General features: G+C 42.2%; 1 protein-coding gene and 2 pseudogenes across 1 annotated transcript; all 3 read right to left on the bottom strand.

The window, feature by feature from the left end:
• Positions 1-546: 546 nt before the first annotated feature.
• Positions 547-6268, bottom strand: LOC137265878 (hydroxylysine kinase-like). Its single transcript, XM_067801339.1, has 5 exons — positions 5802-6268; positions 3015-3267; positions 1886-2010; positions 1535-1712; positions 547-1298 (listed from the first exon to the last, which is right to left on the bottom strand). The coding sequence occupies exons 2-5, from the start codon at positions 3256-3258 to the stop codon at positions 829-831; spliced, it is 1017 nt and encodes a 338-aa protein (XP_067657440.1). The 5' UTR covers positions 3259-3267; positions 5802-6268; the 3' UTR covers positions 547-828.
• A 3876-nt stretch (positions 6269-10144) lies between these two features.
• LOC137264921 (hydroxylysine kinase-like) lies at positions 10145-15115 on the bottom strand (annotated as a pseudogene).
• A 3247-nt stretch (positions 15116-18362) lies between these two features.
• Positions 18363-20919, bottom strand: LOC137264920 (hydroxylysine kinase-like; annotated as a pseudogene).
• Positions 20920-23206: the final 2287 nt, after the last annotated feature.

The following is a 23206-nucleotide window of genomic DNA, read 5'->3' as shown; positions in this document are numbered from 1 at the left end:
AACACTTTGCCTTGGATCATTCCGAACGTCTCCTTTTGACTCAGTTGAAGCAGACGAGCCTTCACTTAACCAACGTCGTGGGTGAGTTTAGTTTTACGCCGCACTCAGCAATATACCAGCTATATGGCGGCGGTCTGTAAATAATCGAGTCTGGACCAGACAATCCAGTGACCAACATGAGCATCAATCTGCGCAATTGGGAACCGATGACATGTGTCCACCAAGTCAGCGAGCCTGACCACCCGATCCCGTTAGTCGCCTCTCACGAGCAAAGTCGCCCTTTATGGCAAGCATGGGTTGCTGATGGCCTATTCTACCTTGGGCCTTCACGGGTCCAAAGTCGTATCAAACTACCTTGGCACTATATTACTAAACTAAAATCTAATCAGTCCAACCAGCCATATAAAGTCATATATACAGTCTTTAATGAGGATCTATGAGGATCCGTACAAGTATCCTCTGTGAGGAACAGCCCGGCTCTGGGGACACGTACATGAACATACGCGTCCGGGTGCTGGCAAGTCTAAAGCATGACACAAATCAGTCAAGGAATCAGAATTTACTTTTACAAAATCGTTGCAAAATAATGTCAATACTGATCTCAAAAAATCGAAAAGCATTTTTGTGTGTTTTACCTGTTGCGTATGTCCATTAACTGGGGAAACATATTGATTTAAAGGTGACATTAATGTCAATGATACAAGACGGGTACACGTGGAGACAAGCCACCCGTTTCTCGAACACCGGGTATCATCACTATAACATGTCAGTCGTTTAAACCTTTGGTCTCTCTCATCATTATCATCATCATCATCATCATCATCATCATCAGTCAGCTGCCACTGTTTCCCAGCACGAACTGGCAATGTTTCGCCACTCCCTCACCAACTTTTCCGACTCCATTTTCCACAGTTGACGAAGTCGTGGCCAACCTTTCTTAGCAGTGGTAAGCGTGTAGTCGTTGCTGGGATCAACGTGGAATGAGTAGGCTCCGATTACCAGGGACTGAGCGATTCGCGCGCAAACGCATATTTTTAACACATCAATTTCCTTTTCTGGCAATTCATGCCGAGTAAGGTAGCCCGCCAGAACGTATCCGGATGCAGTTTGTGGTGGTACGTTGTCGCTCAGGATTGACATATATGTCATTGCTATGGCAACTTCAAAGATGTAAGGCTGGTAAGAACATTCACCGTAATCCAAGATGGCGGACACATCGTGTTTATCCTTCCATCTGTCGTTATCCGTAGCTTGAGTTACCAGTATGTTCCCTTCGTTGAAATCACCATGGATAATTCCTGAAGAAGAAGGTACATGTCAACAGAACTTTGGCTGACCAATGCACATGCTAAATGATTTGCAATATCGAACAAACTTTATGGATAACAACTTCTTTATGTCGTGAGTGCGACGTTTCGATAGAGATTCTTGCAAGAATCAATGATAAAAGATAACAGAAATGGATAATTTAGAGTGCGAGAACGTTCCTGGTTGTGTGAGAGAAATATGTACGTCTTGTCGCGTGTTAAGTTACCTTGTGGAAATTCATTCAGGTGTTCCAGAACACGTGACTCAAATGCCTTAATGACATCACTGATCATCTGCCTGTCACCTTTGTTATCTACCACGTGCAGCAAATCAAGAATCAAGGGCACGTTGCTAAGGTGCCAAATCTGAACTTCGTTACCATGGAAACCAGAATGATCGAATCCCTGCGGGGAGATGAGAGAACTTTGTGAATGCTTGTTATGTCAAATAATTCATGAAGGTCCAACAAAGGAAGAAATGCTTTCAGAGATATGTCTCGATTGTTCATACACTAGATCACATTTTTTAGATCCTGCAGCGACTTGTTGCAACTAGACATACCTAAGACAGTACCTACCTGTAATGCCCTGTCAACTCTACCTGCCATCACCCCCACCTTGTAACACAGCCCCGGGATCAGGCGTACAGACTGTATTATTGTGCCAGGGACATACTCAAACAGGCGTGCTACATACGGGGAGCCTGAAAATGAAGCCTTCGTTTGTCAAAGCAATATTACGGAGGAAATTGGGTCATTCATCTTATCCCCATACGGAATGGAACCCGAACTTCGGCTTGAAGAGGTTCTCCATGTGCGATGAGTGAGCGAACAAAATGTTCCCTTCACAATAAGATTTCCATGGCATCAAAATTAAGGAATCGAACACGGGCTTAAGGATGAAGAGAGAAGGATTTGACCAAGAGAAGGCATTTTCAAACTGTGTAATCTAAACTTAGACACATTTCTAGATTTGAGGTGGCTGTATTTGGTATAGCTGTGGCAGAATCTGTATGACAAAGTTATCGAAAAGTAGACGGTGTTCAGTGTGGCCTAGTGAATGTTAGATCCTACAATCAGCAGCTTGTCAGCAATTGCCCGAGTAAATGAGTGAGTTGAGCTTAGCAATACTACAGCTATATGGCGGTGGTCTGTAAATAATCGAGTCTGGACCAGACAAACTAGTGATCAACAGCATGAGCATCAGTCTGCACAATTGGGAACAGATGGCATGTGTCAATCAAGTCAGCGAGTCTGACCACCCGATCGCTTTAGTCGCCTCTAACGACAAGCATAAGGCATGTTATATGGTGATACTTCGATGTGTTTTAATTGCTAATGTCACATTTCTGCTAGTTCGTATCCAAACGAAACAAATCTTGATAGTAATAACTACCATCAACTAAAATAAGAACACAAATTAATTAACAAGGTACTTTACCTCTTTTTTCTGTGTTTCGTAGTTTCGTTTGTTCCCAACACTATACAACCAGCTTTAGTCTGGGCTAGTACAAGCACCCACACATAAACACGCAGGAACGTACTCATATGACCGAAACTACGAGGTTAAACCTCACCTCACCTCACCTCACATCACCTCACCTCACCTCACCTCATCTGTGCTGGTTCGCATCAATATGAAAAATCTTGATAGTAATAACACATGAACGTAAAATTTGATCATAAATTGATGAACAAAATACGTAACCTATATGGTTTGTGTTTTCTGAGTTTCGTTTGCTAAGAACTTTCAAAGTGTAACTATGGCAACACTTTTCTTTCCCTTTTTTCCCAGTTGATTCCACCTTGATCCGGAAGTTATAATTTTCATAGCTGTTAGGTTTCTGACAGTTGAGCATGCGCAGACCGTAATGTCGTACAAGTATGTCCCCAATGGAAAAAGCAGTCAACGATGGTTTCTCCGATGTTGCAAGCTTGACGTAGTTCGCCATTCTGTTGAACTGTGGACAAGATATAAATATTCAGGCATCAATGTTTGTGACGGGGACAGCATCCAGTGTATAGAATGCAAATGAATCTGAGGTAGGAAATATAGTATGAAGAGTTATTATTGAGAGCTTAAAGATTGCATTGGTTTATATCTTTTTCCCTCATTACTCATTAAAGGTGAATGTTCGCAGAACATAACTCCAGATTCAAAAACAGGTGAACAGTTAGTATTTTGTCAAGTCGCCATGGGCAGCAATGAAGGCTCCAATGTTGTGGGGCATACTGCTGGTCAAAAGAAATTAGAAAGTCGTGGTCCATGCTGTCCCAATGTCGGAACACCTCTTCTTTCATTTCAGCAATATATGTCATCGTTTTCTTATTGTCACTTTCCTTCATAAGTCCAGACATATTTGGGATTTAGGTAAGGGCTATAGTTTGGCCAGTCTAATATGTGTCATATTTTGGGCCCGAAACCAGATCTGTGAATACTTTAAACTATGTTTTAGGTCGTTTTTTCTGCTGGCAAATCCAAAACTTTCCATAGAACACATGAGCAGTAAATGTTCTTCCAGAATATCTGTGTACCGCTAACTGCTCATATTCCCTTCAAATACACAGAGGGGAACTGCCTCTAACGCAGATACGCTACCCCACACGTTAAATATCGGACTGTACTTTGGGCGCTGATATGTAGGTTTTTCAGTTTGTTTGGTGCAGAATTTCAGTGTATTAGTAAACAGCCACAGAGAACTTTTATCTGAGAAAATCAAATTGTCCCAATTAAAATGTCCATGCTGTAAGCACAGTTCAACCTTTGCCCCTTTTGTTCAGGTTACATGATCGGTGATGGAATTCCATCAGCCAACCCATTGCATGCAGCTCAGTTCTAATTGTCTCCCTACAGTCAGCCACAGTTCCTCTGTCAGTCATATCCAGCCTTATGTTTTCTAAACCCCTTTATTTGTATTTAAAAACATGAATATCAACCTCCCTGGTGCTCACTGCCATATCCATTTGCGATATTTTTGAAAACACGATAAACAGTGGACAAAGAGATGCCTATTCTGCTTGAAATCACTTCAGCTGATCTGATGTCATTGTAATACCTAAACTCTAAAATCAACTTAAATCATCTATAATGAGGATAATGAAAATGTCGCCTGCTAGCAAGTAGACGAAGGGGATAACTCTTCACAATATAATGAATAAGGATCAACGGAGTTGTATCTCTTGACTGAAACCATGCACTTGAAAGCTAATCAAGGCTGTTTGTGATAGAAGTCCAATTAAACATATTCCTAAAATTCTCAATAACATCTGGTCATACAACATACTGTCAGCAAACAACACTCATGACCATCCTATTTATCACGCGCGCGCGCGCGCGCGTGTGTGTGTATGTGTGTGTGTGTGTGTAACCGACACACACCGCCAAACCACAAACACCACATAGCCAACACCCACAACGTAACCCACATACACCGCCAAACTACACACACCACCTAACCGACATTCACCACTAAACCATTTACACCACGTAACTCACATACACCACCTAACCCACATACACCATCTAACCCACATACACCACCAAACTACACACACCACCTAACCGACATCCACCACCAAACCATTTACACCACGTAACTCACATACACCACCTAACCCACATACACCACCTAACCAACTTACACCATCTAACCCACATACACCACCAAACTACACACACCACCTAACCGACATCCACCACCAAACCATTTACACCACGTAACTCACATACACCACCTAACCCACATACACATCCTAACCAACATACACCACCTAATCCACATACACCACTAATCCACATACACCACCTAACCCACATACGCCATGTAACCCACATACACCACCTAATTAACATACACCACCAGACCATTTACACCACCTAACCCACATATACCCTGGTTTCTCCTATTTTCGACGGTGTAACAGAATAATGGCTACATACGGGAAGTCCGGAAGAAACAGGCGTATCCTTTTATATGAGCAATAAAGCCTACCTATCATGTTATTATTGGCTACATCAGGTAAATAAATACGACCGTCGAAAATAGGAGAACGTCGAAAAAAGGAGACGGCAGGATACCACCTAACCCACATACATCATGTAATTCACATACACAACCTGACCCACATACACCGCCTAACCCAAATACACCACCTAACCCACATTTACCACCTAATCCACATACACCACGTAACTCACATACACCACCTGACCCACATACACCACCTAATCCACATACACCACCTAATCCACATACACCACCTATTCCGCATACACCACCTAACCCACATACACCACCTAATCCACATACACCACCTAATCCACACACAGAGTGTAACCCAAATACAAATTGTAACCATCCTACCTTCAAGTAACCCATCTAACCCACACAATTCACGTCACCCACTTCACTCACATACACCATCTAACCCACATACACCACCTAACCCACATGCACGACCTAACCCACATACACCCCAAAACCCATATACTCACGTGGTATAAGGATGCTAACTGTGCGCCTGGACTACGACCTCCAACAGCATCAGTTTCACCTGATGTTCGTTGCTCTTTTGTTTTGTCAGTGACCGCATAAACGCCACGTGCTTCGTAGAAGCACGAGGAGCATGACTTTCACGTGCGGTCATACTACGTGCATTTGACCACGTGGAAATCCACCAATGCGGACGAGTGAGTGAGTGAGTGAGTTTAGTTTTACGTCGCACTTAGCAATATTCCAGCTATATGGCGACGGTCTGTAAATAATCGAGTCTGGACCAGACAATCCAGTGATCAACAACATGAGCATCGATCTGCGCAATGGGGAACCGATGACATGTGTCAACCAAGTCAGCTAGTCTGACCACCCGATCCCGTTAGTCGCCTCTTACGACAAGCTTAGTCACCTTTTATGGCAAGCATGGGTTGCTGAAGGCCTATTCTACCCCGGGACCTTCACGGGTCCGCGGACGAACTTGTATGTGGAATTAACTCGAGTTCAGGTTTTGCTCGGGTTAAGATCAGCCTTAACTCCGGTGAGAGCTCGTCACAATTCGTCAAAATAGGATAAACTGATAAGAACATCGTAATATTTTATCGACATAGACACACCATAGCTGACTGCAATAGAGCTGATAGAATATAAAAATATTATATTATGTTATTTAAACGACATTCACGCTTATTGTCCCATTTGTATTACTCGAATCTGGTCTGTGGGTGGCCAGGTGGTGACAGCTTTCGTTCGTCACGCGGACGATCAGGGTTCGATTTCCCACGTGCGTACAATGTATGAAGCCCATTTCTGGTCTCCCCAAGTAAACCCACTCACTCACACAAACTTCAAATTTAGTTAGTTGAGTTTTCATTCCACTGCCACTTGTAGCAGAGCGTGGTTTTCCGATACAATTTCATTAGAACGATAGATAGAAATGAGACATTAAAACAGACAGGTAGCTTAGACCCAACCATGTCGGAAACTGTAATAGACAGCCAACTTTTGTGCCTCCGTTTCGCGTGATTATTCTGTTTCATCCTGTATTGGAAGTTTCTCTAGGAAGACGTAAAACTGGCCCCGTTGTGAGCAGAAATACTGGTATGTTTTATACGTGTTTGGGCTATTTTACAGATTTAGTTGTCAGTTTTAATTACAGAAGGTGGCTTTAAGAATGTTTTACCCATATGAAAACATACACACAAAAATGCACATAGATATACAGATCAAAACAATGAATTTGGTACTTTATATGCCTAAACTAAACACAAAAATACATGGTATGATTAGTATGCTAATACACTGGCATATATATATGGGGAAGAACTTAAAAAACAGATGAACATTCCAATATTTGTGAACTGTTTCATCGAGGGTGATTTTTACCAATGAAACCTGTCATGAGAACTGTAGGTTTTTTTATGACTTGAAGTATCAGAGTATACATTTGCTGCACGTTGATCATTTTAAGCATGATAATCCTGGTGTTATTAGAATACATGTGATACAAATCATCTAACGTCAGCAATTATTCAGTCAGATATCGGTTAACCAGTTTGGTTAAATGCTGTTATGAACGTTTTGCTTAATTTTATTATACTTTACGTCAGTGATCATCATCAATGATTTTGCTTTTTAATTTAGAGTAATTCGCACAATACTTAATGACCAGTTCACTATTGTTATTTAAAAGAAAAACAATATAGTGTGCATTTAGAAATTATATCTTTATATAGATATTGGGTAGTTTGTAAACATCTAAACTTATTTTGGACTAAAGCGCTAACCACTCTTGGAACACACTTTTGAAAGGATTTATGGCATTGTACAGATGTCAAAAGAAAGTTAAAAATAAACCATATGAAGATTAATATGATATTTAAAGCTATGACGTTTCCTATAGTGTGCAGAAGTATTGGGACCTCACGCTGTAAAATTATTGAAGATGTATATCAACAATGTGTATACGGTTTCTCAAAACAGCAAACAATCCTATGATTTGGGGAGAATGTGGCAGAACCCCTCTCCAACTTAAAAAAGCTTATGCACACCACGAGGGCTATAAGGACTACTGTATTTGGATGAACGCAAACTGTCTCGCCAGTGTCGTACAGCATGGGCTGAACATTACAATATTCTGTTTAGATTTGAATTTGAACATGTGTGATTAGCACAAGATGTGAAGATATTTATTCACCTTTTGAAACTAAGATCATTTTACAATCTACAACAATCATGACGTAGTTCTGTCAGTAGTTTGTCTGATTCCTTCTATTAACAACATTTTAAATCACTGTTAAATGTGGAAAAGAATCTTACACTCCCTGTCCCTATGCACTAAAGACTATCCATGCTTCTTTTCAGATGTAGTAGGTTTAAACTTCCACTCGATTTTGGAAAATACACAAACGTCCCATGTACTGAATGACTGTAAATATTGTTTATTAAGGGAACGATCTTTTGTTGAATATGACTTCCATACATATGTATTGCCTGTATGTGACCATTACTCAGCCATAACGATTTTGTATGCATCGTAAACAAGTATGTGTACAGTCCAACATTACAACATTTTTATGTGATCAGTGCTTAGGCTGTTGATCTCCGAACTGCCTGGTCCAGACTCTATTATTCACTGACCACCGCCATATTGCTGGAATAGAGCCAAGTGAAGCCTTAAACAACAATTCAACCAGCATCTTTTTCTGAAAGTTTTGACAGACAGACAACTTTGATGCTGTATGTATAACTCATGTCTACAGTAAACAGCCAAGGGAATTGTGACAGATTGCTTCACTGACATGCCTGTGTCGTGCAATCCAACATTGTCTGTATTAATTTGTCTGTTTATTGTGATTTTAATAACAACAGGTTTCAAAACTGAATGTACCCCATTCCCCACCCATCTTCATCCCCAGATATAACTACAGTGTGTTTATGTAATAGGATATGGACAAATTATGAAATATAAATAAATGTTGGGGTTTTTTTTGTATCAGTGTCTTCTAGACATGGCGCATTTTCCTTTCATGAATGGACACTTTCAAAACAAGCTAAAGCACAAGCAGTTATGAATTTTTATGATGTGTCCGATTTCCTGTTATATATGAAACTGTAGCTACACAGTGGAAGTTGTCTAAATCGGCACTCATTGGGACTGAAGAAATAATCCAGTGCTGGAATGTAGAGCTGATGGTAAATGTACAAGCTATGGATGGGACTAAGATTTTATGCCGGTGCTGACAACTTGCCGGGTTGGACAGACGCCGGGTTTGTCAGCTTCCACTGTATATGGGTTGAGGAATGGGGTATATTCAGTGTGTTATATAATGCTCCAATGTGTAATCAGCTTCCCAGCAGCAGCATTCAGATGTTGCCATACCACGACTATTGTTAAACTTCAATGCCTATTGCATCACTATGATCAGCCCAATGTTATATTGAAGTGAGTGAGTGAGTGAGTTGAGTTTTACGCCGCACTCAGCAATATTCCAGCTATATGGCGACGGTCTGTACATAATCGAGTCTGGACCAGACAATCCAGTGATCAACAACATGAGCATCGATCTGCGCAATTGGGAACCGATGACATGTGTCCACCAAGTCAGCGAGCCTGACCACCCGATCCCGTTAGTCGCCTCTTACGACAAGCTGAGTCGCCTTCTATGGCAAGCATGGGTTGCTGAAGGCCTATTCTACCCCGGGACCTTCACGGGTGTTATATTGAAATGATATATACCAAATGAATACGAATAATAAATAGGCCACATTCTTCTATTATTTTCCATATTTGAAAGCACATACATTGCTATAAACACATTGTTGAATGAATCATTTATGTGTTTCAAATGTATTAGATCTCATTATTATATTAATGTGGTAAAACCATTTTCTAGTTACTATGCATGGGCTAAAAATAAAGATGCTAACTATATTCAATGAGTGTGGTCGTTCAAATCCATGTTTTATGTGTACGATTTCGTGGCAATAGCGAACTGACACGAAATATCAAAACAGATGTCGGTGATGAAAGTAGGAGGTGTCATTCTTTACAGATCGCCCATGTAACGACTATTTTCGTGTCCCAAAACTGCTTAAATAACGTTTTTCAACACTGAAAGTGACGATGGCCGTTGTTCTGATGACGTATACTTTACCATAGTATCGATGAAAATGCAATGAAAAACTTCTAACCACTCGTTCTCGGATTTTTCCATTCATTTAGCGCAGGTGCAACAGGCCCAGGGAACCAGGTTGAAAACTTTTAGTACACTAGCATGGCATTTGGAATGAATGTTGGGACATTAAATCCAGATCCTCATAATAATCATCATCAATGAATGCATCAGTCAACTGCCAGTTTTTCCTTACAGGAACTGGCAATGTTTCGCCACTCCCTCATAACTCTTCTGTATCCATTTTCCACAGTTGACGAAGTCGTGGCCAACCTTCCTTAGCTGTGGTAAGCGTGTAGACGTTGCTGGGATCAACGTGGTACGTGTAGGCTCCAATTACCAGGGACTGAGCGATGCGAGCGCATACGCATATATTTAGCACATCAATTTCTCTGTCTGATAAATCATTCTGGGTTAGATAGCCTGCCAGAACGTACCCGGATGCAGTTTGTGGCGGGACGTTGTCGCTCAAGATTGACATGTATGTCATTGCTATGGCAACTTCAAAGATGTAATGCTGAGAAGAACTGTCACCATAATCCAAGATGGCGGACACGTCGTGAACATCCTTCCATCTGTCGTTATCCGTAGCTTGAGTTACCAGTTACTGTATGTTCCCATCGTTGAAATCACCATGAATAATTCCTGAAGAAGAAGGTACATGTCAATAGAACTTTGGTTGACCACTGCACATGCCAAATGATTTCCGGAACACTGTGATTGACCAAAGTCACCCATCCCTATTGACCTCCTGTTGTTGGGCAGGTTACACTGGTCAGGAACCTCGAAGTCATCTCGGGCTGTGGCCTAGCCGAGTGGTTAAAGTGTTCGATCGTCACGTTGAAGACCTTGGTTCTATTCCTCATATAGGTACAATGTGTGAAGCCTATTTCTGGTGTAGCCGCCGTGGTATTGTTTCAATACCGCTAAAAGCGACATATAACTGAACTCACTTAAAGTGACCTCATTATGAAAGCTATAACTAATTTTACTACACAGTACTTGAATAACGGATGAAAGGATATTTGTTAACCTTTCTTCGTTGCGTGTTGTAGACAAATAACGAGGTTGCTGTGTCTGGCGGCCATTTTGAATATTTGAAGTTTGATTCCGACTTCTGTCCTGAGATATATAGAGCAGCAAAAATAACCGCTACTCTGGCTTTTAGACAACGTTTTTAAATATACTGAGTCAAAAAAGAAGCTTCACATTCACTCTTCAGGGAACTATTAAAGAACTAGAGATGGTAAGATGGTTAAATTGTAATTATTTCATTGCTGAGATCTGTGTGATGTACTCGATTATACACTGACAGTTCCACAATCAGTTTCATTAGGCTACACCGCCAAAACATGGGTATACAGAATGTCAAGTCACAAGAATAAACATTTCTCTGTTCAAAATTGTGTATGACCGCCCCGCGCATTCACCACTGAAAAACACCGTCTCCTCATCGACTGTCGGATGCTTGTGAACACGTGGTTGGGGATTCTGTGCCTTTGCTCTCGCAAGGCAGCGCCAAGTTACTGCAAATTCCGAGGTTGGTTCCTAAGACAACGAAGCTTTCTCCCAAGTGCATTCCAAACGTGATCTTTCGGATTAAGGTCAGGGGACCTCCATCGCCAGTCCGTGACGTTGATTCCAGCGTTTTGAAGGAAATTTCGTGTCAACACTGAGCTCAGGGAACGAGTTCAGGGGTGAGCACCTGGTCGCGGTAAACAACAGCTGTGAGGTTTCCAGGAATGACCAGAATCCCTCAGAAAGGACCCCCACACCATGCAACTTCCACCCCCGATTCTGGTGACCTCCTGTACACAACACTGGACATACCGTTCACGACGTCGTCTCCAGATCCTATGCCTGCCGTCCGCGAATCTGAGGGTAAACCTGGATTCATCATTAAAGACGACTCGATCCCAGTCTCTCTGGGTCCATCGGAGGTGACGTTGGGCCCACAGCAGATGAAACGTTGATGAAACAGCGTCAGTATTGGCACACGATATGGACGTCGAGAATGGAGATTGGCAGTCAGCAACCGATTTCGAATGGTCTGTGATGACAGTGGGCCTCTAAACATCTCAGCCCTGGTTCGTGTAGCCGGCAGAAATCTGTCACGTAGATGACGTAGGACGCTTTTGGCGGTCTTCTGCTCGTCACGTCACGCGGACGACCCGACCTTGAGCGATCGGAACTGGTGCCAGTTTGTTGTGGACGGCATTGCAAGTCATACACAGTACGACGGCTGCATCCCATTGCTCTTGCGACGTCAGTAACCGATTTCCCGCTTGCTACATGATAACGATGCACATTTGACAACCGTGTCATTTAAATTACCTTTAAAACTTGTTTTAAAATGGGGTTTTTTTTCAATTCTTGAGGCCAATGCAAACACGTTCAAATGAAAACTTCGATGCGAAGATCACTTGATCGACTGCACGTGCTAAACCTTGTTTGTCACTAACGTCATTTGCACGACGAATGGATGGGTTAAATGGGTTTTGCCGACGTTTTTCTAGAGTCGAAAGATAGGGATCCCTTTTCGGATGCATAGATGTATCATAAGAAAAATGTATTCATTATTTTTAAAACGTACATTTTGTGAAGTTTCTTTTGTGACTCAGTGTAGAACACATAAACATGAACACTTACTTTTATGAATTTCATTTTTCGAAATGTGCGTTTCTTTTGCTTGCAGTATATTTTATACACACACACACACACACAGAGAGACACACACACACACACACACACACACACAAACACAATCACCCTGATCATTATTCTTTTAAACAGGTAGCAGAACGTCACCAGTGTGTAAGAGAGTGTTGTTTTACGGCACAATCTACATTATCTTGCCCCATCATACCTTGTGGAAATTCATCCAGGTGTTCCAGAACACGTGACTCAAATGCCTTAATGACGTCACTGATGTCACCTTTGTCATCTACCACGTGCAGCAAGTTTAGAATCAACGGGACGTTGCTCAGATGCCAGATCTGAACTTCGTTACCATGGAAACCAGGATGATCGAATCCCTGCGGAGAGATGAGTGAATGCTTGTCATGTCAAAAAATTCATAAAGGACGAAATATTTTCAGAAATGTGTCTAGATTTTTTTTTCATTGGAATTACTTCAGTTCAATCAAACTGAGATCTACCGTGAAATGAAGAATAACTATGTTAAGGTAGAGCGAATGATTATGGGTTATGGATTTCAATATTTTTTAAATGTCTTCGTCGGTGTCAGCATGAAGGCAAACATCGATCGCCTGTTCAAAGCGCTGCCGTTTTTACCTTTTTTCGTTAGACGACGCTGACATGTACTTTATCGTGTGTTTATAGACACTCAACTCTTTCTTTGTTCTATTTTTGAGATTCTGAAGCGACGTCATACATCTAGACTTAAGTAAGACAGCACTTACCTTTAATGCCGTGTCAACTCTGCCTGCCATCACCCCTACTTTGTAACACAGCCCCGGGGTCAGGGGAACAGACTGTATTATTGTCCCAGGGACATACTCAAACAGCCGCACTATATACGGAGAGTCTGAAAATAAAGCCTTTGCTTGCAGAATGTTCAGAGTGAGTGAGTGAGAGTCTAGTTTAAGCCGCTCTTAGCAGTAATAGAATACCGATGTGGGAAATCGAACACGGATCTTTGGCATGATGAGCGAACGCTTTAGCCACGAGACTACTCCACCACCCCTCCGTGTTCACAGGGAGACTAGGTACGTAATTCCAGTTTCACGCAATATTCCAGCAATTTTATGGAGGAAATGGGATCACTCGGTTCATTCCCATGTAGAATCGATCCCAACTTCGGCTTGAAAAGGCTCTCCATTCTCATGTAGGGAGTCAAGGTCTACTCCCCTTCACAACAGCAGCATCATGACGGGTTCTCCAGAAATAAGGAATCGAACCCGGACTGCAGAGTGAAAAGCGAATGCTTTAAACAGTAGAATATTCCCCAATACTTCGTTACACCAAGTACGTTAGGCTAACATCCAGTCTCTGAAACGAACATGTTCCACAGTAAAATGGTCCCTGAACTAGATTCGATAAATAAAATCAAATAGAGCTTTCTTTATTTTCAGTGTTGTATACTTGCCTTGTATTCTACAGATGTGTGGGCTTCACAGGATGTAACGAAGCCATGCCCAAGTACGCCAGTGGACAGGGCACAATGTCACACTGCCACACAACAAACTGACCCGCGTTGTCGGTCTCTTAGTGACTGCAACACGCCAGCAGCCGGCTGTAATGAAGCCATGCTCACTTACAAGCGTGGACGGGACGCAGTGTCACACCGACGAACAACAAACTGACCCGTCGTGTCTGTCTCTTAGTGACTGCATGAATATTTGATCCTACAATCAGCAACACGCCAGCAGCCGCCTGTAATGAAGCCACGCCCAAGTACAATGGATGGGACACAGTGTCACACTGAAACTGACCTGTCTCTTCGCTACCCTCCACTGGCAGGTTCACAGTCAGGTACAGGTGCCCGCTGAGGGTTGGGACGACCCGGGGGGTGAGGATACCACTCCCATACACAAGGGACATCATCTCGTGCTGGGCTTCTGAAGCATTAATTGTACTGGTGACATCACTTGCCTGTGATATGAACATCGGTACATCATTTTGAACAGGTTCCAACACGTGACACGACAAAGGAGTTTTCTTACAATTTTGACGGTGCGCTTGATAGTTAAATAGTTCTTAGCACGTAATTCCTGTCACATATTGGTACTTATTGAACAAATTCGATGGTTTGGGTGTTTTTTAAATCAGTAATCTTATCACATTTCTGCTAGTTCGCATCCAAGTGAAGTAAATCTTGATAGTAATAACACAAAAACTAAAATTTGAATACAAATCAGTTAACAAGATACTTTACCTATATACTTTGTGTTTTTTGAGTTCCGTTTGTTGAGAACTTTGAATGTGTAACCATGGCAACACGCTTCCTTCCCATTGTTTCCAGTTGATTCCACCTTGATCCGGAAGTTATAATCTTCATAGCCATTAAGTTTCTGACAGTTGACCATGCGCAGACCGTAATGTCGTGCAAGTATGTCCCCAATGGAAGACACAGTCAACGATGGTTTCTCCGATGTTGAAAGCTTGACGTAGTTCGCCATTCTGTTGAACTGTGGACGATAGATAAATGTTCAGGCATTAAGGTTTATGACTGTTTCAGGGACAGTTCCCTGAGTGTAGAATGCAAGATGTACCTGAGGCAGGGAAAATATTGTCAGCAAACAAAGCGCACGTCCATCATTCTGTTTGGGAGTTCCACTCTGATGCACACAACCACAAAGACGACAGTTCCATCATTGTGTCGAAGGTGCTTATGAATACAAGTGGGATTTCTTTGGTTCAGTGAAGCAACACCTAATCAAAGGCTTATATTTGTAGTTTGGGTATGAATAGCTTGTCTCGCTTGTTGGTGGTTAGGAGGGACATGACAAGAGTACATAAGCAGCGTATTGTACAGCAGCGAGGTGTACACATCACGTAACCCACATGCAACACACAAACCACATAATCCCGTAGCCCTCATACACCACCTAACCCATATACACCCGTAACCTACATACATCCATTTGTCAGCGCGGTCGGTAGATACTCATATCTCATTGGGCTCCTTTCACAAAGCAATCTTAACTAAGCAACTGGACTAAAGTAACCTTAGTGCAGTGTTAAAGAATGGGAGTTGAGGTTAAGCACAGTAAAGGTTGCTTCGTGAAAGGAGCCCCATATCTTCTGGACACTGATACACAATCGAGAAAGCCATCAGCATCACGATCACATTCATAAACCTTTTACAGGCTTGGGCTGCCTACATAGGAAAAGTCTTGACAATGCACGAGACATCACCGGATCTTCCTATTTTCGGCTGCCATACATTGGAAAATCTGAAGCGTTAATGCAAAAATAATAGTACAGACCTGCTACCATGGGCGATCAAGACACTAATTGGAAATGTCTGTCAACGAATGAAGTGTATCAGCTGTTTTGAACGTTGCAGTATTTAAACGATGCATGTGTTCGTATCATATTATATACTAAGCACTGAAGCTGATCTCCACAGAATGGGTCGTGAAACTGAATGAATTGGAACATTATTCTGCATCTCATGCATATATCCTAACCGTGGAAGAAATGAATGCTAATGTAGGTCTGTTGCTTGCCACTCATGTGAAAAAATTGATTACAGGAAAGTCTCGATCCTGTTTACTGAGTTCCGTCCTACTGTGCAGCCTAGTGTGATAACCATTTAACTGGATTCATTTAACTGGATACATTATTGCTTATTGCAACACTACACTCCTTCTAATCCGTGCAAACACGACGTACAGCGTGCTCGGTCGTACAGCGAATTCTGACAAACGGACACCTGGAAATCGTGGAAATCTGAAAACGAGGCTCTGCCTCTAAACAAGTTTGGCAGTCTGGTACGGAATTAATTGATATTATATCTTATTGTGCGTTACAGAACTACTCTGAATAAGCGCAAAAAACTAATAACAGGTGTAACCAGTGAGCCAGATGCATTGTGAATCATTTTACGACCTCATCAAACAGGGGCACTCTGTGATTTCCTAGGTAAGGTGTACTGCCTAAACCTCGACAAAAAATATAGAAATAAGGTGTTATTAAAGTTTAAAATTAAACTTCATTTGTAAATATCATTTTCTTATGAAACCAGAAATTGGAATTCAGTGTAACCAGAGTTGTTTGTGGGGTCTACTTTCACTTTTACACGAGAAAATTCGGATCGGCTGAAAAGTAGGCGATTGTGGGAATTTGTTAATAAGATTCATTTCTTGTCGCAAATAGTCTCTGATTGTCATCAGTCATGCCTGATAAATCTTGTGGTCATGCTCGAGTTGAATCCGTGTCCTTGAGTCCCGACAAGGTGGTCGGCACATCAGTCACTGTTTTGTCTGACCATCAGTCAAGCGGGGATGACCGATCTGATGACTGACGTGAAACAGCATCTGCGTTTCGCTTTGCTGTTTCGGCATCATTGTAAGATGACGTCATGTCAGCACAAACTTTCATTCAAAGGTATTACAGTTCACACCATTAATACCTTTCACAGTCAGCTTCCTCCATAATGACATTCCAAAATATTGCATAATCCAAGGCAAGTACCTTCAAAAGTATATATACGGAAAATGAGTTCATGAATAATTATTTCATCCTAAATTCATTCGATATGCCACTTGAGTACTACCAACGCGAGGTAACATTTAAACTAATCGTTCGTAATTTCATTCATTATCGCCGTTGCCAATAGCACTGGGGCCAAATAGAGTGACCAATGACGATGAAAACACATTGCAAACAAAAAATGACATAACGCTACGATTTATCTGGCGGAAATATTAGCTAATGGTATAAACTAACCATGTCAACAGAAACCCAAAAACGTATATACTGCATGTCAAATAATTATGTTATATTTCGATTTTTGTTTGTGGAGAGATCTGTGTCAGTGACCTGAATATTTTGAAGTCCCTCCGATCCCTAAATAGTAGCCGTTGTCTGATTGGTTAAATCTGTTCAACCGTCTCGCGTTTGACTGGACGATCATTGGTCGCTCAAAGGCTACCTGACGCGACCTTCTACTAGGTTTTGTTAGACTCAGTGGTGGAGTGTAACGAAATACATTGAGACTAAGTTTACTTAGACTGCAGGAAAAGAGTGAATGAGTTTAGTTTTACGCCGTACTCAGAAATATTCCAGCTATATGGTGGCGGTCTGTATATAATCGACTCTGGACCAGACAATCCAGTGACCAACAGCATGAGCATCAATCTGCGCAATTGGGAACCGATGACATGTGTCAACCAAGTCAGCGGGCCTGACCACTCGATCCCGTTAGTCGCCTCTCACGAGCAAAGTCGCCTTAAATGGCAAGCGTGGGTTGCTGAAGGCCTATTCTACCCCGGGACCTTCACGGATCCAGTGTCCTGTATCAAACTATCTTGGCAATATGTTTCTAATCAGTCCAACCTGCCATATAGATGCGTCTTGTATATGCTCTATGAGGATCCGTACAACAAGAATCCTCCATGAGGAACACGCACATGAACATACGCGTCCGGATGCTCGCAAGTCTAAAGCATGACACAAATGAGTCAAGGAATCAGAATTGACTTTTACGAAACCGTTGCAAAATAATGTCAATACCGATCTCAAAAAATCGAAAAGCATTTTTGTGTGTTTTACCTGTTGCGTATGTCCATTAACTGGGGAAACATATTGATTTAAAGGTGACATTAATGTCAATGATACAAGACGGGTACACGTGGAGACAAGCCACCCGTTTCTCGAACACCGGGTATCATCACTATAACTTGTCAGTCGTTTAAGCCTTTAGTCTCTCTCATCATCATCATCATCATCAGCAGCAGCAGCAGCAGCAGCAGCATCAGTCAGCTGCCACTGTTTCCCAACAGGAACTGGCAATGTTTCGCCACTCCCTCACCAACTGTTCCGACTCCATTTTCCACAGTTGACGAAGTCGTGGCCAACCTTTCTTAGCAGTGGTAAGCGTGTAGTCGTTGCTGGGATCAACGTGGAATGAGTAGGCTCCGATTACCAGGGACTGAGCGATTCGCGCGCATGCACATATTTTTAACACATCAATTTCCTTTTCTGGCAATTCATGCTGAGTAAGGTAGCCCGCCAGAACGTATCCGGATGCAGTTTGTGGTGGTACGTTGTCGCTCAAGATTGACATATATGTCATTGCTATGGCAACTTCAAAGATGTAAGGCTGGTAAGAACATTCACCGTAATCCAAGATGGCGGACACATCGTGTTTATCCTTCCATCTGTCGTTATCCGTAGCTTGAGTTACCAGTATGTTCCCTTCGTTGAAATCACCATGGATAATTCCTGAAGAAGAAGATACATGTCAACAGAACTTTGGCTGACCAGTGCACATGCTAAATGATTTGCAATATCGAAGAAACTTTATGCCATTTGGATAACAACTTCTTTATGTCGTGAGTGCGACGTTTCGATAGAGATTCTTGCAAGAATCATTGATAAAAGATAACAGAAAAGGATAATGTAGAGCGCGAGAACGTTCCTGGTTGTGTGAGAGAAATATGTACGTCTTGTCGCGTGTTAAGTTATCTTGTGGAAATTCATTCAGGTGTTCCAGAACACGTGACTCAAATGCCTTAATGACATCACTGATCATCTGCCTCGTGCAGCAAACCAAGAATCAAGGGCACGTTGCTAAGGTGCCAAATCTGAACTTCGTTACCATGGAAACCAGAATGATCGAATCCCTGCGGGGAGATGAGAGAACTTTGTGAATGCTTGTTATGTCAAATAATTCATGAAGGTCGAACAAAGGAAGAAATGCTTTCAGAGATATGTCTCGATTGTTCATACACTAGATCACATTTGTGAGATCCTGCAGCGACTTGTTGCAACTAGACATACCTAAGACAGTACCTACCTGTAATGCCCGGTCAACTCTACCTGCCATCACCCCCACCTTGTAACACAGCCCCGGGGTCAGCCGTACAGACTGCATTATTGTGCCAGGGACATACTCAAACAGGCGTGCTACATACGGGAAGCCTGAAAATGAAGCCTTCGTTTGTCAAAGCAATATTACGGAGGAAATTGGGTCATTCATCTTATCCCCATACGGAATGGAACCCGAACTTCGGCTTGAAGAGGTTCTCCATGTGCGATGAGTGAGCGAACAAAATGTTCCCTTCACAATAAGATTTCCATGGCATCAAAATTAAGGAATCGAACACGGGCTTAAGGATGAAGAGAGAAGGATTTGACCAAGAGAAGGCATTTTCAAACTGTGTAATCTAAACTTAGACACATTTCTAGATTTGAGGTGGCTGTATTTGGTATAGCTGTGGCAGAATCTGTATGACAAAGTTATCGAAAAGTAGACGGCGTTCAGTGTGACCTACTGAATGTTTGATCCTACAATCAGCAGCTTGTCAGCAGTTGCCCGAGTAAATGAGTGAGTTGAGCTAAGCAATACTATAGCTATATGGCGGTGGTCTGTAAATAATCGAGTCTGGACCAGACAAACTAGTGATCAACAGCATGAGCATCAATCTGCACAATTGGGAACAGATGGCATGTGTCAATCAAGTCAGCGAGTCTGACCACCCGATCGCTTTAGTCGCCTCTAACGACAAGCATAGTCACCTTTTATGACAAGCATTGTTTGCTGAAGGCCTATTCTATCCCGGAACTTCACGGGAAAGAATTATTACCCGTCTACAATAGTGGACGGCCGGACAATGACATGAACATACAAGAAACTGACCCACGCTGTCTGTCTCCTCGCTACCCTGCACTGGCAGGTTCACAGTCAGGTACAGGTGCCCGCTGAGGGTTGGGACGACGCGGGGGGTGAGGATACCACTCCCATACACAAGGGACATCATCTCGTGCTGGGCTTCTGAAACAATAATTGATAATACTGATCACGTCACTTGCCTGTGATATGAACATCGACACATCATTTTGAACAGGTTCCAACACATGACAAGGGAGTTTTCTAACAAATTTGGCGGTGCGTTTGATGGTTGAATAGTTCTTTGCACATAAGGCATGTTATATGGTGATACTTCGATGTTTTTTAATTGCTAATGTCACATTTCTGCTAGTTCGTATCCAAACGAAACAAATCTTGATAGTAATAACTACCATCAACTAAAATAAGAACACAAATTAATTAACAAGGTACTTTACCTCTTTTTTCTGTGTTTTGTGAGTTTCGTTTGTTCCCAACACTATACAACCAGCTTTAGTCTGGGCTTGTACAAGCACCCACACATAAACACGCAGGCATGTACTCATATGACCGAAACTACGAGGATAAACCTCACCTCACCTCACCTCACCTCACCTCACCTCACCTCACCTCACCTCACCTCATCTCTGCTGGTTCGCATCAATATGAAAAATCTTGATAGTAATAACACAGAATTTAAAGATTGCATTTTTTTATATCTTTTTCCCCTCATTACCCATGTAGTAAAGGTGAATATTAGAAGAACACAACTCCAGATTCAAAGACAGGTGAACAGTTAGTATTTTGTCAAGTCGCCATGGGCAGCAATGCGGGCTCCAATGTTGTGGGGCATACTGCTGGTCAAAAGAAATTAGAAAGTCGTGGTCCATGCTGTCCCAATGTCGGAACACCTCTTCTTTCATTTCAGCAATATATGTCATCGTTTTCTTATTGTCACTTTCCTTCATAAGTCCAGACATATTTGGGATTTGGGTAAGGGCTATAGTTTGGGCCCGAAACCAGATCTGTGAATACTTTAAACTATGTTTTAGGTCGTTTTTCTGCTGGCAAATTCAAAACTTTCCATAGAACACATGAGTAGATGGAAGTATATGTCCCTCGAGAATATCTGTGTACCGCTAACTGCTCATATTCTCTACAAATACACAGAGGGGAACTGCCTCTAACGCAGATACGCTACCCAACACGTTAAATATCGGACTGTATTTTGGGCGCTGATATGTAGGTTTTTCAGTTTGTTTGGTGCAGAATTTCAGTGCATTAGTGGACAGCCACACAGATTTTGAGAAAATCAAATTGTCCCAATTAAAATGTCCATGCTGTAAGCACAGTTCAACCTTTGCCCCTTTTGTTCAGGTTACATGATCGGTGATGGAATTCCCTCAGCCAACCCATTGCATGCAGCTCAGTTCTAATTGTCTCCCTACAGTCAGCCACAGTTCCTCTATCAGTCATATCCAGCCTTAAGTTTTCTAAACTCCTTTATTTGTATTTAGAAACATGAATACCAACCCGTCTCTATGGTGCTCACTGCCATATCCATTTGCGATGTTTTTGAAAACACGATAAACAGTGGACAACGAGATGCCTATTCTGCTTGAAATCACTTCAGCTGATCTGATGTCCTTCTAATAATAAAACTCTAAAATCAACTTCCTCTTCTTTAAATCATCTGTACTGAAGATAATGAAAATGTCGTATGCTAGCAAGTAGACAAAGGGGATAACTCTTCACAATGTAATGAAAAAGGATCAACGGAGTTGTATCTCTTGACTGAAACCATGCACTTGAAAGCTAATCAAGGGTGTTTGTGATAGAAGTCCAATTAAACATATTCCTAAAATTCTCAATAATATCTGGTCATACTACATACTGTCAGCAAACAACGCTCATGACCATCCTATTCATCGCGCGCGCGTGTGTGTGTGTATGTGTGTGTGTAACTGACACACACCACCAAACCATAAACACCACACAGCCAACACCCACAACGTAACCCATTTACACCACGTAACCCATTTACACCACCTAACCCCCATACACCACCAAACTACACACACCACCTAACCGACATCCACCACCAAACCATTTACACCACGTAACTCACATACACCACCTAACCCACATGCACCACCTAAGCCACATTTACCACCTAATCCACATACACCACGTAACTCACATACACCACCTAATCCACATACACCACCTAACCCACATACACCACCTAATTCACATACACCACCTAACCCACATACACCACCTAATCCACATATACCACCTAACCCACATACACCACCTAACCCACATTTACCACCTAATCCACATACACCACGTAACTCACATACACCACCTAACCCACATACACCACCTAACCCACATACACCACCTAACACACATACACCACCTAACCCACATACACACCTAATCCACATATACCACCTAACCCACATACGCCACCTAACCCACATACACCACCTAATTAACATACACCACCAAACCATTTACACCACGTAACCCACATATACCACGTAACCCACATACACCATATAATTCACATATACCACCTAATCCACATACACCACCTAATCCACACACAGAGTGTAACCCAAATACAAATTGTAACCTTCCTACCTTCAAGTAACCCATCTAACCCACACAATTCACGTCACCCACTTCACTCACATACACCATCTAACCCACATACACCACCTAACCCACATACATCACCTAACCCACTTACACCCCATATACTCACGTGGTATAAGGATGCTAACTGTGCGCCTGGACTACGACCTCCGACAGCATCAGTTTCACCTGATGTTCGTTGCTGTTTTGTTTTGTCAGTGACCGCATAAACGCAACGTGCTTCGTAGAAGCACGAGGAGCATGACTTTCACGTGCGGTCATACTA

Source organism: Haliotis asinina, chromosome 15 (assembly GCF_037392515.1).
Source record: "Haliotis asinina isolate JCU_RB_2024 chromosome 15, JCU_Hal_asi_v2, whole genome shotgun sequence".
Taxonomy (NCBI): domain Eukaryota; kingdom Metazoa; phylum Mollusca; class Gastropoda; order Lepetellida; family Haliotidae; genus Haliotis; species Haliotis asinina.
Note: the sequence above shows the minus strand (reverse complement) of the source record. Positions and strands in the feature narration are given on the sequence as shown.